Source organism: Gaeumannomyces tritici, assembly GCF_000145635.1.
Source record: "Gaeumannomyces tritici R3-111a-1 unplaced genomic scaffold supercont2.2, whole genome shotgun sequence".
Classification (NCBI taxonomy): domain Eukaryota; kingdom Fungi; phylum Ascomycota; class Sordariomycetes; order Magnaporthales; family Magnaporthaceae; genus Gaeumannomyces; species Gaeumannomyces tritici.
The window spans coordinates 2,093,186-2,107,211 of NW_008804546.1; the positions used below are offsets into that span (position 1 = coordinate 2,093,186).

The following is a 14,026-nucleotide window of genomic DNA, read 5'->3' on the forward strand; positions in this document are numbered from 1 at the left end:
TCACGGTGCCAGAGGGCGTGAGCGCTGGCAGCCCGGATTAAGAAAAAAGATGCGCCCCACTTGACTCCAATTAACAATGCTATGGGGAAGCACCGCTCATGGACACACCTTGGAGCCCCCGAATCCATCCAATAAGCGTCGGGCAACGTGCCAGAGTGGTTAATGGGTTAGACTCGAACCGAAGCTGCGATTCGGCAGCTTCAGAGCGATCTAATGGCTTCGGCCGCACAAGTTCGAATCTTGTCGTTGTCGTCCGGGCTACGTGTTGAGGGTGGGACATTACGTCCTCGTTAGTAGTTTTTACTCCAAGATCAGCCATTTTTTTGCTTAATTATTTTAAATTATACATAAAAAACAAATATTTAATACAACTGTTGCTACATCCCCATTTGTTTTGCTTCGTTGGAATTAAGCAACTAGTTTACGGCCGCTATATATGCCGGTTGTGTTTGCACCAGCACAAAAAGTTACCAAAGTAAAGAGAGGAACCCACGCGGATTTCTCCATAGGAAGACTGTGATATCACCCTGATCCTACGCCATAACCAACTTCGGCCATCTTGCCCAAGGAAAGTTGTTGAGGGCAAGGGGCGGCGGGTGTGGAATATGATGGACACGACTCGCCTGGCGACGGGGGCGACTTCTGACTGATTTTTGCTGGTGTATGTGCGGCAGTCAGTGGACATCCATGACAGTGCCCGTCCCACCTGTCGTAGGGCTCAGGGCTTGATGGAGCTGGTGAGATGGGATGTGGTTTTAATCTGGAAGGAGATCCACCATGGTCAGCATTCACCTAATGAGCCAGCACGTTCGAGCAGCCTTGACTGTGGCGGCTGGAAGGAGTCACTTCAAGTGCCACCAGTGAGCCAAGTGTTTGGAGATTCAAGCGCCAGCGTTTCGTTTCATAGGCATGTCACTCGTGTCAGTCGCAGGAAACATCACGCCATGGAAGCCAGAAAGTCGATCATCAACTCTTCATTCATCCTATCCACTAATGTTACAATATGGAAAATCCCACTGTATCGGGCATGTCTTCCAAAGGGGTATTAAGCTTCCCAGCCGGAAAGGGGGGAATCAAAAACCGCAAAGGTCTCGTATCACTGGGTATCCCAATCCAAGGGCTGCGGTGACTGGCACGCGCCCGACGCTCGTTGTGGCCGCGTCTTATTAACCTTGTGTGGCTTCTCCACGGTCCGGCCGAGCGAATGACCATTCCTGAGCACACATACCAAGGGGCCCGAAGGGGCGCCGCGGGGGTATCCCTTTTCTTCCTCCTATTCTTCCGTGTATCTTCTTTTGTCGCCGTCTAAAGCAAGAGACCCGGGTTGTGTGCCGTGTCATGGTATCGTAAAAAATTACTCTCTTCGAAACAAAACAAGCTCCGCCAAAAGCTGAGAGAGGAGACGGCTTACTCCTCCTCCTCCTCGTCGTCCTCGTCGACCGACTGGCGCTTGAGGACCTTGCGGAGGAGGGCCTCGCGGCGGAGGATCTCGCGGGCCAGGTTGGCGCGGGCGGCGACGGCCTTGTTTGCCTTGGTGGCCTTGGCGGCCTTGGCCGGCTCGGCGGGAGCGGTAGCGTTGCCACCGGCGGCAGGGGCCTCGGCGGCGGGAGCCTCAGCGCCGACCTGGATGGGGACGACACCGCCGAAGGGGCCGGCTCGGGCGGCGTTCTGACAGCGGACAAGGCAGACGTTCTCCTGACCGGCCACGCTGCCAGTGCAAGCCTGGCCGGCAGGGATGGAGGCGACGAGGGGGAAGTCGGTGGCGGCGCCCTGACGGTTGCGGGAGTTCTGGCCGGGGGGAGTGGTCTTGACGGTGATGGGGGTCCACTGGGCGGCGGTGCCGTCGGCGTTGATGGAGCAGGTGTAGGGGCCGCCACCGTCGCCGTTGACCTGGTGCAGGGTCATGGTGAGCTCGCCGCCGGCGGAAACCTGGGGAAGCTCTGCGCCGGTCTCGGCCATGATGGCGGCGGTGCCGGCGGCGATGTTGTTGGTACCACCGCCGAGGGTCTCGCCGACGGTGGCGGCAGCGGCGCCCTTGAAGCGGGTGGCGTCCTGCTGGAAGGGGTTGCGCCGGGTTCCGTCGCGGGGGGTGGCAGTGTCGATGCCGAGGGCCATGCCCTCACCGCCGGCATCGCCGACAGCCTTGATGATGGCGGCATGGCCGGCAACGAGCTCGGCACCGGCCAGGAAGACGGCAGAGATGATGGTGGAGGAACGCATTTTGATGAGAGTTGTGAGGAGGATGTGTGACTGGAAGGTCGTGGGTGTGGGAAAAAGCACCGGGCCGAGGAGAAAGTGTGTAATATGGATTGTAAGTTGAAGTGGAAACCAGTCCGGATAGAGAAGAAGAGAAGAGGATGAATGAAGAGGATGTGTTGGAAGATGATGATGATGATGATGATAGGAAAGTTTGATGGACAAGAGGGCGCCGGAACTGATCCTTATATATCCATCTCGGGCTGGGCGCGATGCTCAGCAAGTGAGGGCTCTCGCCGGCCAAGTTGGCGTGCCCAGGCGCCAGACGCCAGACGGGCAAACATTGCCGCCCGCCGCGCTCCCACCGTCAGCAGGCGCGGGGGTGTGTTGCAAGGGGTCGTGGCAGACGAGGCCCAAACAGCAAACATCACGATTTCGCGCGCCTTTGCGCCAACCCCAGGGGGGAGGAGGAGGACGGAATTCGGCAGGCCAAGAGGGGGCCCAAGAGTCGAGGGGCGGCCCTCCAAAGAGGGTCCCTTCCACTCTGGCCAGCCTATCGCATTCTCGAGGGAGATGGCGGCGGGAGAGCAGCTGTGAGCGGCCGGGATGGTTCCTCCCCTGGAAGCCCTGGGAACCCTGGGAGCCCTGGGAGCCCTGGGAGCCCTGGGAGCCCTGAGAGCCCTGAAAGCGCCGGGAAACCCGGGGGCGATCGCCAAACGAGAGCAGTGATTGTTTGTGGAGAGGAGGAACACGATGGCACCTCTTGGTCGTTGAATGCCCGTGGACCAATCGCAACTCGCCTTCGCGCGAGTGCCGCACCGAATCAGGGGTGACAATCCCCACCCGTGGGCCCTCGAGGGCGCGGGAAGAATGCTTAACACGATAACCTCAGTGGCTCCAGACCCCTGGCCTTTCATGCTGGGTGGCGGTGCCAAAGCTGGAGCCGAGCAGCACAAGCCGGCGGGAGCTGGAGCTCTTTGCTGCTCGTGCGTACTGGAGAGATGCCCTGTGAGCCAGGATGCACAAGTCGATCGGCAATATCAAAACCACTCTCGGTGTGCAGTAAACCGTCCGAGCGTGCAAGCCAGGCAGCCATCAACTACCATTGACAGGCGTTTTCAGCTCAACTTCAGGGCAGCGAAATTACACCAGACTCATGACACGTTGCATCTAAACATGTTGCCCAACCACTCGCCCAATGTCGCCGGCCTGCTTGCTAGACGGTTTGCTGTCAGTCAGCTCTGGGCACGAGGTCCGTGGGTTCGCAGGTCAAGACGTCCAGGTTACCATCTTCGACACCGTTGTTGAGCCGCGCTAAATCGTCCCGTCTTTTTCGCCGAGCCAAAGTCGACAGCCCCTTTGTGTCACAATTCGAGGCGCAGCCAAGCAGCGAGGAAGGGGGTCGGTCGGCGGACGCCACACACATGACATATTTCGGTTTCCCCACCATAGCTGCTCGCCATAAGACGATCCGAAAATCTGGGGAGCGAGCAAGCGCACCCGAGAATGTGCCAAGGCGACGCGAGGAAGCACAGGCGAGCGAGCACATGTTAGGCGAGGCATCGCGTGGCTCGAAAGGCGTCCAGGTCGTCGGCCAGAGGGCGCGCCGGTGTTTGATGGGCAACCAGGGGGTGCGGTACTGCCACGCTCCGGCAGGGACCCCTTGACAAGGGCGCACACAACACAGCAAATAAAAAACTTCCGCTGCTACCGCTGAAAGGCCAAGGCCGCAACAGAGAGCAGGCATCACACTAGGCACAACACGCTGCACAGCCTTGCGGGGCCCTCACGCAACAGCGGGCAGGGGGTGCGCTGGGGCCAAGGGATCCGGGAAAGAAACGAGCCGGGCGGGAAGCCACCCAGAACACAAGTCACGAAAAGAGCACAGGTTCGCGGGCGACGACGCCTCACAAGAACTTGACAGACCTGTCACACTGGTGGCGGCGCCCATGGTAGGTACGCATAGGAGGCGCAGAGGGCGGAAGCGCCCTGGCCGACGGAAAAACTTAGAATTGTTCGACCACCCCCGCCCGCGGAAACAAAACAGCACAGCAGTTGTTAATGCACGCAAACACATAGGACGCGGCCGCATTGTGAACAGCATGTAAATGATAAGATGGCGCCGAAACGAAACCAGATTTACGCGCACCGCTCTGATCCCCGTAGAAACAACGAGGGGGTGTTGATGCCGCTTCCCGCCAGATGTGATGTCCTCACAGATGATCCCCCGGCCTCGCGATTGGCTATGCAGCAAGATCGCTCCCAATACTCCCGGCATTAGCAGAAAGAAATGACACATAATAGACCCCCCGTCCCCTCCAAGCCAATCAGCCCATACGAGGGCGGGAAACAACATAACCAAGGAATGGGGAGGCCAAGGGTGCAGCAATGACATGGGTAATAAGAGAGCAGGGAGAATGAAAGAGAAAAAAGCACAGAGATCAAGACCATGGATGAGAAAAACCCCCCAACCCCCTGTCCCGAACATGAATTTTACCAGTCCACCCTGAGCCTTGGCTCTCCGAGGTGAGCCCGGCCCGGACATGGGCGCCAGAGAGAGACAGCACGAAAGAAGAAGAAAAGCAAAGAAAGACGGCAACTGCCAGGCAAGGCGTCGTCACCGCCAGCAACCAACCATCAAGCCACGCTCCCGCCCAGAATTCACAGCGGCGTGATCTGTGTGTTGAGCGACACCGACCTCCCCTGCGCCGTCAGCTCCGTGGCGAGCTCGAGCAGCTTCTGGACGTCCTTGTGTAGGACGCCGCTGATGTTGAGGTCCAGCCTGAACAGCACGTCGCCCTGCTGCATCGCCCCTGCCGCCACCGCCGCCGCCGGCGGTGCCCTCGGTCGCCTCGACGGGGCTGCTATGGGTGATGATTTTGATGAGGATGGTGATACTGAGGTTGCGGCAGCGGCGGGGGCCTTGGATTTCAAGCTTGGCCTCCCCCTCTTGGCTGGCGTCTTTGCCGCCGGCGGTCTGTTGACGTCGTTGGCTCCTGAACCGTCACTCTTGCGCGCGCGTTTGGCAGGCGGTGCCTCCGAGTTGGCGCGGCGCTTCTTAGACGTCGCTGCCGGTGTTGCTGTTGTTGTTGTTGCTGCTGCTGTCCTGTCGTCGGGCGCAGACGCCGAGCTCGTCCTAGCCCGGCGGCCGCGGGCGGGGGTTGTGGTTGTGGTTGTGGTTGTGGTTGCGCCGTTGTTGTCTCCTCCTCCTGCTGCTGCTGCTGCTGCTGCTGCCGCTGCCGCTGTTGCACCGGCACCCCGCTTCTTGGGCGTGAGCTGCCTCGTCAGGCCGTTTGCGGCCAGGTACTCGAGCACGAGCGCCTCGCTGGACCGCATGATGACGTCGAGCGGCTCCCAGCTGGCGGACCCGTCCCGCGGGTCGCCCCTGTAGCCGACCCAGTGTATCAGCAGCCCGGGCGCCTTGCCCGGCCGGTGGCCCAGGATGCGGAAGACGCGGTACGTGGCGCACTTGATGGTGTTCTCACGCGCCCGCCCGAACGACGCCCAGTACGCCACCACTTTGTCCTCGTTCACGCGCTGCACCCACTCCTCGGGCACCTCCCGCCGCGCGTCGTCGGTCGCCCGCCTCGTCGTCAGCGTCACCGTGCTGTCCTTGCGGTTGATGCTCCAGTCCACGATGCTGTCGAGGGCGTCGTCGTAGTCTGGCGCCGGCTGGCCATCGTCGTCGTCCTGCGGGCCTTTATTGTGGTCGTTGATGCGCCGTCAGTATCGCGAGCATTCTGAGAGTTATGTGACCGGAGAGGAGGGGGAGGCACGGCATGCGACAGGTGCAGTTGCTAAACCCGAATGATACTGGAATTCGTCTATAGTATTACATACCCGTAGTGGCCGGCGCATCTTCAGTCGTCTTCACCATGCTGAAGATGCACAGACAGTAAACCCCCACAGATTGGCGGGGGATGCAAAGAGTGCGGATATTGGGGTGTCGGTTCCCCAAGTCAATTGCGCCTGGCGATTTTTTTTATTGGTGTTGGAGATGTTTGCGCCGCGCGCGACGACGCGTCAAACGGGAACTGGAAGAGCTCTAGTGGGGACTTTGAAGCAGCACCCGCGACTGTTCAATCTAATCCTTGGAGCTTAGGTACCCTTGACCTGGAAGCAACCAGCGACGTCAACATGGTCTGTGCTTGCCCTACTGGATTCTGTGGGCCTGGGGGTGTGTCGCCATTGAGGAAAGGGTGACCATCTTGTGAAACGGGCATGACTGTTTGTCTGTTTGCAAATACCAGTATCTCTCTAGATACTGTGCCCTTGAATACCATATAAGATGATAACTACAGGAGAATACTCGAGCTTTTTCTCAAAAGGCTGTTGTCGAGATGACATTCTGGTGCTTAAAAAGTAAACTGCAAAGTCTCGGGTGCCACCAACATATGTTGACATTTGTGTAAAAGATGATACTATTTGTTGTTGAAGTTTTAATACCACGGGGCTGTCGATATTCAACAGAATCGTGGATAAACACCACCACTCATGCTGACGTTTAAACCCAAATCAAAAAAGGTATTTACAAAGGCTAAACAATCAAGTTTGCATCATAACACCAATGATGTGGAAATATCACGTTAGTATCGATCGACACAGTTGTGAACAGTTCAACAGCAAAGTTGGCCGTTAAGCTCATCGACTTCATTCTGTAAACCGAGTCAATGGTTTCTATTTTGACGCGTTTCTCCATGCGCATGTGCCGATCCCAGCGCTCTAGCCACCCGCAGCAACGCCACGGCTCGTGGCCGCGGGTGATGCCATTAACGCTACCCTCACATCCATTTTTAGCAATCGAGAACGCTCCCCCAGCCCGGAAATAGAAGCACCTACGAACTTGAAGGACAAAAACGACAATATAAAAGCGCTGCTTTCCAACCTCAACGAGCTTTATAAAAAAAATTTTCATTATCATTATCCATTGATCCTTCCAGCCTCTCCTCTACAAACTATCAACCACTCGAATTTGTTAGCTACAGCGTTTTGCTTTGCCTCCCATTTTTCCCGTTAACACTTTTTTACTTCTCCGCCGCTACCCTTATTACCCTCCTGGCCGCCACCCAGGTCGCCGCGGCGCCCCTGGGCGCTACCGGGAGCGACGCAACCGCCGTCCGCATCGCCAATCGGGACGTCTCCGCATCCGCCGCGGGCGCCGCCGCGCAGCCGCTCGTCCCCGCGACGAGGTGGCCGACGAGGCTCCGGCCGACGAAGAGCCCGAGCAAACCGCCCCGAGGCTAACCGCCCGGCGCACCGGGCGGTTGGCCGGGGCGTTGACGCGCGCTGGTGGGGACACGGGTTCCGCCGCCGTGTGCGGCGGGGGCAGGTGGTCGGGCTGCTAAACGGACGGCCGCTGCCCTCCGTGCCGGCGGCGCACAAAGCTGCCCGGCTTTCTCATCTTTATCAGCGTTGGAATTCGTAGTAGCGTGGAGTCTTTGCTTTTATGGCTCTCTTTCAACCCATCTTTTGGTTTGCCTTTTTTTTTCTTTACATGCTCTTTTCAATGCAAGTTCAATCTATGGCCAAAATTGATTGTGTCTTGTCGACGTGCAATAGAATCCGGTATTGGAATTGATCTGTAGTAAAAATACACCGCGCAGAGGAGCATCCCCCACCTGGTAGAGGTTTCCTACGAGAAACCGTGGGTTGAAAACTGCCAAGTGCCCAGCCAATTGGGTCCCTGGACAAGCATGGTCGCTGAATTGGGAAGCGAAACCATGACAGGCGATTGCTACAGGCCTGCTCACTTCATTCATCACCAAAACTAAGGGTAAGGAAAGGTATCGGGCTTGGCCTCCTTGGGTGGCGCGGACTCGGCCTCTTTTGCAGGATGATTGTTCTCCTTCAGTGACTCGCTCCCTGCGGCGGCAGATGGTGTGGTGGTGGACGCGTTTTGATCTCTAGAATCCGTGACCTGAATTGCCTCCGTTTCAGGTTGGGAAGCCGTGTTGGCAAGGTTGTCTCTCGCTGGCTGCGTGTTCTGGTCTGCCGAGCCAGAGGCACTGCCATCGTCTGCCTGGTTGGTCTTGGCAGTCAAATCGCCGGTCTTGTCTTCTGTCACGGGAATCGCGGAGAGGGCGCCGGGGCCCTGGTCTTCGTGTTTCGAAACGACCCCCACATTGTTCTCTGTTTGAACATTCTGCTCGGCATTGGGCTCGTTTTCGTCCTTCTTCTCCGCGCTCTGCGTCTCGACGAGCTTCAGTCCAGTCTCGACGCCCTCGGTCAGCTTGCGCACCTCCTCGTCGAGGTCGGGCGGGCCCTCTGCGGCCCTGCCGAGCTGGCGGTCCGCCTCCTCGTCGCCCACGACGGAGCGCCACAGCGCCTCGAGCTCGTCGCGCCAGCCGAGCAGGTCGGCGAGCCTGCGGACGCCGTCGTCGCAGGGGCCGATCTCGACGACGTCGTCGGACCGGTCGCCGACGCGGTGGACGCGCTGCTTGTTGAGCAGCAGGCGCGGCACGCCCGCGGGCACCATGTCCGCCAGGCCCGCGAACGGGTAGACGCTCAGGCTGGTGCCGATGATGATGACCGCGTCCGTCATGACGACCTTGTGCGAGTTCTCGCGGAACCCTGCCGGCAGGGGCTCGCCGAAGAAGACGATGTCGGGCTTGACGAGCCCGTTGCACTCGTCGCAGTGCGGCACGACGCCATCCTCGACGTGCTTGCGCATGCGGTCGCCGTCGAACTCGGCGCGGCAGTCGATGCACCGCTGCGTCGCGAAGCTGCCGTGCGCCTCGACGATCCTGCTATCCGGTACGCCGGCATGGCGCTCGAGGCAGTCGATGTTTTGGGTAAAGTCCACGTGCAGGAGGCCCTTCTTGTGGAGCAGGGCGATGAAGGCATGCGACAAGGTAGGGTAGAAATTGCCCGGATACAGCTCCTTGGCAAGATAGTAGAAAGGCTCGGGATGCTTCCTGAAGTACTCTATATCAAAGACAGCCTCGGCGTGTGGCAGGTTTAGGCGCTCGAGGTTGGAGTAGAGACCAGTACCGGGAGAGCGAAAATCGGGGACTGCGGGGTACAGTAAGCAAACATGCTTGATGGAGTTGCTTGCGGGTAGATGGGTAGGTAGCTTAATAGGTAGATGGTAGGTGGCAGGTGTCAGGTGTCTAGGTGGGTGCCATACTTCCCGCAGCCGTCGAGATGCCGGCGCCCGTCAGGACGATGATGCGCCTCACATCGCCAGACTTGATGTGATCCGCAAAGGCTTCGAGGGTTCGGGCCTCGAGCCTGCGCGGCTCGCCGCCCATATCGGGCAGGGAGGAGAAGAAGCCGAACATGGCGGCGGCGGTGGCGGCGGCGGGCTTGGCATACGGCCCAGGCAGGGGCCTCGGTTTTAGGCTTTCTCTCTTCCCTTGCTCAAATTGCGGTGTGTCTGCAGAGCCGCAGTTGGTTGGGGCTTGGGTCCTGCGTGCCGATAGCTCAGGTGGAATCTGCGTCCACATCAATCAGCAATCGCGGCTGACCCCGCAACGGCTTTAAGGGTCGACTTGGGTTCTGCCGCACGAGTGGTGGCACTTGTGCGGTATGGGACGAACCTCTTAGCGCATGTATGTACTGTGTAGGTATGTTGTGTAACCCCGCGGCCTGGCGTCATTGGAAGGGAGCTAAGCTCCGTGGCACAAGATTTGACTTCCAATGGGTTCAGGGTTCAATGTTATGTGTGCTGATATTGGCACCATCTGCTGCTGGCCGGCCGCCTTTTTCGTGGCCCCCATCCTTGCACATGCACACACTTGAAGCCTGTGCAGATATCTGCTACGGTTCCTACTGTCCCACGGAGACCTTTAGTAGGCCTGCATTTTTTTCTATACGAGAGTGAGGCTTCCAATCTAGCCACCTGATCAAAAAATTCCTCCTGAAAGCGGTGAGGGGCGATTGACGTCAATCTGGCCCGACCCCGCCTTCGGTAGCTGAAGAGCGTGGGGGGACAACAGCATAGGGTTTTGCCGTTACATATTCCGGCCCTGTTATCATAGTGAGGCCCTACCAATGCGTGTCTCGCAAAGTTTACCTCCTACCTTTGCTATACCCGTGCGACACTATATATCTGCGGCCACACGATGGCGCCCAACGCCCTAAGCCCACAGCTCCCCCGACATACCGTTATCGTGGGTGGCGGCATAGTCGGCGCGGCGACCCTGTTCTTCTCGGCTCGGCACCCGGCCCGATTAGGGGCTGCGGAGCGCTCCAAGTTGACGCTGCTGGAGGCAACCCGTGAGCTCGCTCCCGCCGCAAGCGGCAAGGCTGGCGGATTCCTGGCGGTGGACTGGCACGGTGAGGCAACAGCAAGTCTGGCGAAGCTGAGCTTCGAGCTTCACCGTCAGCTCGCCACCGAGGGAGGAGGGGCAACAAGATGGGGATACCGCAACGTTGAGGTACGGGCTGCTGAGGCCGTGACGCTGCTCTTCTCTGATTCCGACCCTGAATAATGTCAAAGCTTGTCGACGCGCGATACTGACAGGCTCCGGGCTGGGATAGACCCTGCAGGTGAACTTTGACACGGCCACCAAGAGCTCCTCAGAGTGCCCCAAGGAATTGAATTGGATCAACCCGAAGATCGTGACCTCAACCAAGAAATTAGGAGGTGGCGGGAGTACCGGTCAGGTGACACCAAAATACCTGGTCGAGTATCTTGTGGAGGAAGCAAGAAAGCAGGAAGGAGTCGATGTCCGTCTGGGAACCAGTGTCATCGCTCTTGACACCACAGGAGACGGACGGGTTAAGGGGGTGCGTGTGCGCAAGTCGGACGGGAAGGAAGAGCTTATAGAATGCGATCGCGTCGTCGTCGCAGCCGGCCCCTGGACCGGTTCGCTTCTGCGCGCGCTGGTACCGGACTGGTCCGCGCGCATCCCGCTCGAGCTGTTGCAGAAAGGCAAGTCGATCGACGGATCGCGGGCGCACTCCCTCGTCATCCGCGGCAAGCTGCCGACAACGGCGCATTGCCTCTTCACCGAAATCAAGTACACGGCCAGCGACGGCAGCTCGCGGGCGGCGGGTCCTGAGGTGTATTGTCGCGGAGATGGTACCGTTTACCTGTGTGGCGCGACAGATTCCGTCCCACTCCCGAAGAGGGCGGACGAGGTGGTGTGTGATTTCGCAGAGATAGCGCGTCTTCTCGAACAAGCTCGTGTCGTGGGCCCAAACGTATTTGGCGAGGGCGCCAAAGTGGAAAAAGAGCAGGCGGTAGGTTCTGTCTTTGGTGGCGTGGCTTGGGTAGGTATAAGGAGTCTGACTGACACGCAAAACTTTGGCGTCTTGCAGTGCTATCTCCCCGGAGGACCCTTCAGCGGCCCTCTGATCGATGGATCGGCCGACCATGGCCTTTTCATTGCTTCGGGCCACACATGCTGGGGCATCACGCTGGGTCCGGGGACAGGCAAGGTGATGTCGGAGCTGCTGTATGACGGGAAAGCGATCTCTGCCGACATCAGCAAGCTGCAGGCATAAGGGGAGTGCTCTATGGCGCTGAGAGCCGTGGGATCATGGAGGTAATATTGGCATGTTGTTGCAAGGACGAGGATTTCAGTTTGTGTGGGATGTTGGGTGCAGGTTTTTGGAGAAGTGGCCGGGAGTAACCGGGAGTGCCAACACCCTGAGCCGACTGTGCTTGCCCAGGTTGGTTGTGGGGCACGGGTCTTTACTTCCGCCAGTGGTTTTCATGCTAATAATATGCACACAAGCTTGTGTCGCCACCGTTCTGCGGCACAAGGGTCATGTACCTGTACCTGTGCTACCTTTTGTGGATGGTGCCTGAACGCCCCCAAACGCACATTCAAACGCTTGTTACCGAAAACCTAACCCAACATACTGATCCCCCGCAATATTCAGACTGGAGGCTTTGGGTCACGCTCCCACGGGCGGGCAGAAATCCATGTGGCTGGGAGCAACACGCCAGCCCAGCAGGCACACACCGCCAGACCGGCCAGACTGATTTGGTTACTGCGACAGAAGTGCCCCCGCCGACCCAAACCCTTGGCCCAAGCAGCGAGCCGTTGGTCGCGGTGAAAGCTGCCGAAACAGGGGCCTCACAACGCGATGGGCGAGCCAATTTCCAACCTCGCAGAAGGGCTCACATCCCCCTATCCATCGAGTCCAACCATGAGAAAGTCCACTGTTAGTATCTACCATCTACTGATACTGCTCCAGCGCTCAGTCGTGGTGCGCGTGCCACGCCGGCGCCTGCTGACCTCGTCGCCCCCGTCCTCCAGAACGGCCCACAGTCGAAGCGCCATGCGCCAGAGTTCTCGCGCTCGCTGACGAAGCGACGCCGCCTGGTGTCTCTGGCGAATGCCAACGAGGACCTGGGTAGCTCACGGATCCTCCACGTCAGCGACGACGACGACGACGCCGCCGCCGGCCACGACGAGCTCTCGGCCATCGACTGGCAGGACGACAACACGGGCCCGCCGCCGCCGCCGTCCTCGGACCGCCCCGTCAGCAGCATGCGCCGGTCCCACGGCCCAGACTCGGCCACATACCACACCACCACCACCACCACCACCAACGGCAACACGAACCAGCTCTCGCGCCATGTTCATGCCACCATGACAGACGCGCTGCTCCCAGGCCGCGCTGCGACGGGCCAAAAGGTGCGCGCGCTCGCAAACGCGCTCCTCACTAACCCGCCCCGGTCCGCCCGCCCCTCTGTGACCGACACCCAGGACGCCGCGGCGCGCGTCGCGGCGCTGCACGAGGACTACAAGACGCTCGACGCCAAGCTCCAGCTGGCTACGGCGCGACTAAGCGAGCAGCTCCTCAGCGCCGACCCGGCGGGCGGCAACAGCGGTGGCGGCGCCACCACGGCTGCCGCGACGCCCGCGTCCCTGCGTCCCGGGAGCTCCATGCCGGTGGCGGTGCACGTGGACGAGGACGACGCGGTCGCGAGCGCGCTGTCACACATCGCTAACCTCGAGGCGCGGCGCGCGGGCCTGCTCGCGCGCCTGCACATGGCGCAGGCGGCCGAGCTCGACGTGCGCCAGCAGCGCAGCGGCCGCCAGCTGGCCGTCCAGGTCGACAACGCCCGCGTCTTCCGCCGCGTGCTCGAGCTCGGCCCCTCGGGCGTCGCGTCCCTGCTGCGCGTCCTGCTGGCGTCCGCCGGCGTTCGTCCGTCCGACGGCGGCGGCGGCGGCGGCTCCGAGGAGGACGACGCTGCTGGTGCCGTCGAGGCTGTCGAGTGCAGGGCCAGGATCAGGCAGGCGCTCGACGACGATCTCATCCGCGAGGGCCTGTTGCCGGGCTCGTCCCGGGGTGTGGACCGCGGTGACGGGCCGACCGACCTCATCGACCTGGGGGACACGAGCCACATCCACGACGAAGAGAGGTGATTCCTTGCCCGCACCTGAACGCGCGCGGCATGTTTCGACAACCTTTGTCTTCATTTGTTTCAACATATTCTCACCCTATCACACGTGGAGTGACAACCAATAGCTCCCTGTTATTATCTCGGCTGGCTACCTACCTCGCACATTTCCCATTTTCTCTTCATATCATGAAAATAATCTTGCTGAACCATCATACCCATTTCTGTTCTGTCTTTTCTCTCTCGATTTCACATGATACCTTTGCTTTGCTGCATCTTTCTTACTGTACGCAGGTTACCTGGGGATCGGAATCGGTTATACCTTGACGCACGCAATGATGGTTGGTGGGCGTGTTTTGTGTTGATAGGGTTTGCTGGCCCCGAGGGGATGGCGCGTCCTGGTAGCGGCGGACGTTTCCCGTCCATCAATCGCAAACAATAAAACTTGCAGGATCAACGCAAAACATCTGTCACGCGCGCACAATTTCTGTTCCCGATGCTGCCTTCTCCTGGGGTAGACATCTCCGG

General features: G+C 59.5%; 8 protein-coding genes and 1 non-coding gene across 9 annotated transcripts; 5 read left to right on the forward strand and 4 right to left on the reverse strand.

The window, feature by feature from the left end:
- Positions 1 to 141: 141 nt before the first annotated feature.
- GGTG_20057 lies at positions 142 to 252 on the forward strand. The gene has a single exon. It is a non-coding gene; the product is annotated as a tRNA-Ser (tRNA).
- A 1,155-nt stretch (positions 253 to 1,407) lies between these two features.
- GGTG_03214 (hypothetical protein) lies at positions 1,408 to 2,220 on the reverse strand (the record flags this gene model as incomplete). Its single annotated transcript, XM_009220992.1, has 1 exon — positions 1,408 to 2,220. The coding sequence occupies one exon, from the start codon at positions 2,218 to 2,220 to the stop codon at positions 1,408 to 1,410; it is 813 nt and encodes a 270-aa protein (XP_009219256.1).
- A 221-nt stretch (positions 2,221 to 2,441) lies between these two features.
- GGTG_03215 (hypothetical protein) lies at positions 2,442 to 3,657 on the reverse strand (the record flags this gene model as incomplete). The annotated part of the gene is made up of 1 exon (XM_009220993.1): positions 2,442 to 3,657. Exon 1 carries the CDS (start codon positions 3,111 to 3,113, stop codon positions 2,442 to 2,444), a length of 672 nt encoding a protein of 223 aa, XP_009219257.1. The 5' UTR covers positions 3,114 to 3,657.
- A 155-nt stretch (positions 3,658 to 3,812) lies between these two features.
- GGTG_03216 (hypothetical protein) lies at positions 3,813 to 4,293 on the forward strand (the record flags this gene model as incomplete). Its single annotated transcript, XM_009220994.1, has 3 exons — positions 3,813 to 3,827; positions 3,933 to 4,148; positions 4,276 to 4,293. 3 exons carry the CDS (start codon positions 3,813 to 3,815, stop codon positions 4,291 to 4,293), a joined length of 249 nt encoding a protein of 82 aa, XP_009219258.1.
- On the reverse strand, positions 4,288 to 6,261 carry GGTG_03217 (hypothetical protein). The gene is made up of 2 exons (XM_009220995.1): positions 6,037 to 6,261; positions 4,288 to 5,894 (listed from the first exon to the last, which is right to left on the reverse strand). Exons 1-2 carry the CDS (start codon positions 6,071 to 6,073, stop codon positions 4,858 to 4,860), a joined length of 1,074 nt encoding a protein of 357 aa, XP_009219259.1. The 5' UTR covers positions 6,074 to 6,261; the 3' UTR covers positions 4,288 to 4,857.
- Positions 6,262 to 6,763: 502 nt separating this feature from the next.
- GGTG_03218 (hypothetical protein) lies at positions 6,764 to 7,725 on the forward strand (the record flags this gene model as incomplete). The annotated part of the gene is made up of 2 exons (XM_009220996.1): positions 6,764 to 6,781; positions 7,182 to 7,725. 2 exons carry the CDS (start codon positions 6,764 to 6,766, stop codon positions 7,539 to 7,541), a joined length of 378 nt encoding a protein of 125 aa, XP_009219260.1. The 3' UTR covers positions 7,542 to 7,725.
- On the reverse strand, positions 7,671 to 11,735 carry GGTG_03219 (hypothetical protein). The gene is made up of 2 exons (XM_009220997.1): positions 9,323 to 11,735; positions 7,671 to 9,207 (listed from the first exon to the last, which is right to left on the reverse strand). Exons 1-2 carry the CDS (start codon positions 9,639 to 9,641, stop codon positions 7,964 to 7,966), a joined length of 1,563 nt encoding a protein of 520 aa, XP_009219261.1. The 5' UTR covers positions 9,642 to 11,735; the 3' UTR covers positions 7,671 to 7,963.
- Positions 10,260 to 11,646, forward strand: GGTG_03220 (hypothetical protein; the record flags this gene model as incomplete). Its single annotated transcript, XM_009220998.1, has 3 exons — positions 10,260 to 10,574; positions 10,678 to 11,382; positions 11,461 to 11,646. 3 exons carry the CDS (start codon positions 10,260 to 10,262, stop codon positions 11,644 to 11,646), a joined length of 1,206 nt encoding a protein of 401 aa, XP_009219262.1.
- A 238-nt stretch (positions 11,736 to 11,973) lies between the features above and the next one.
- GGTG_03221 (hypothetical protein) lies at positions 11,974 to 13,977 on the forward strand. Its single transcript, XM_009220999.1, has 2 exons — positions 11,974 to 12,312; positions 12,408 to 13,977. The coding sequence occupies exons 1-2, from the start codon at positions 12,235 to 12,237 to the stop codon at positions 13,521 to 13,523; spliced, it is 1,194 nt and encodes a 397-aa protein (XP_009219263.1). The 5' UTR covers positions 11,974 to 12,234; the 3' UTR covers positions 13,524 to 13,977.
- Positions 13,978 to 14,026: the final 49 nt, after the last annotated feature.

Excerpts from the sequence above, each read along its gene's own strand:
- GGTG_03219 (XM_009220997.1), bottom strand. The coding sequence starts at position 9,641 with ATGTGGACGCAGATTCCACCTGAGCTATCGGCACGCAGGACCCAAGCC. Across the intron at positions 9,208-9,322 it reads CATCTCGACGGCTGCGGGAA|TCCCCGATTTTCGCTCTCCC; the intron begins GTATGGCACCCA and ends TGTACCCCGCAG.
- GGTG_03221 (XM_009220999.1), top strand. The coding sequence starts at position 12,235 with ATGGGCGAGCCAATTTCCAACCTCGCAGAAGGGCTCACATCCCCCTAT. Across the intron at positions 12,313-12,407 it reads CAACCATGAGAAAGTCCACT|AACGGCCCACAGTCGAAGCG; the intron begins GTTAGTATCTAC and ends CCCGTCCTCCAG.
- GGTG_03217 (XM_009220995.1), bottom strand. The coding sequence starts at position 6,073 with ATGGTGAAGACGACTGAAGATGCGCCGGCCACTACGG. Across the intron at positions 5,895-6,036 it reads AGATGCGCCGGCCACTACGG|GCCCGCAGGACGACGACGAT; the intron begins GTATGTAATACT and ends ACCACAATAAAG.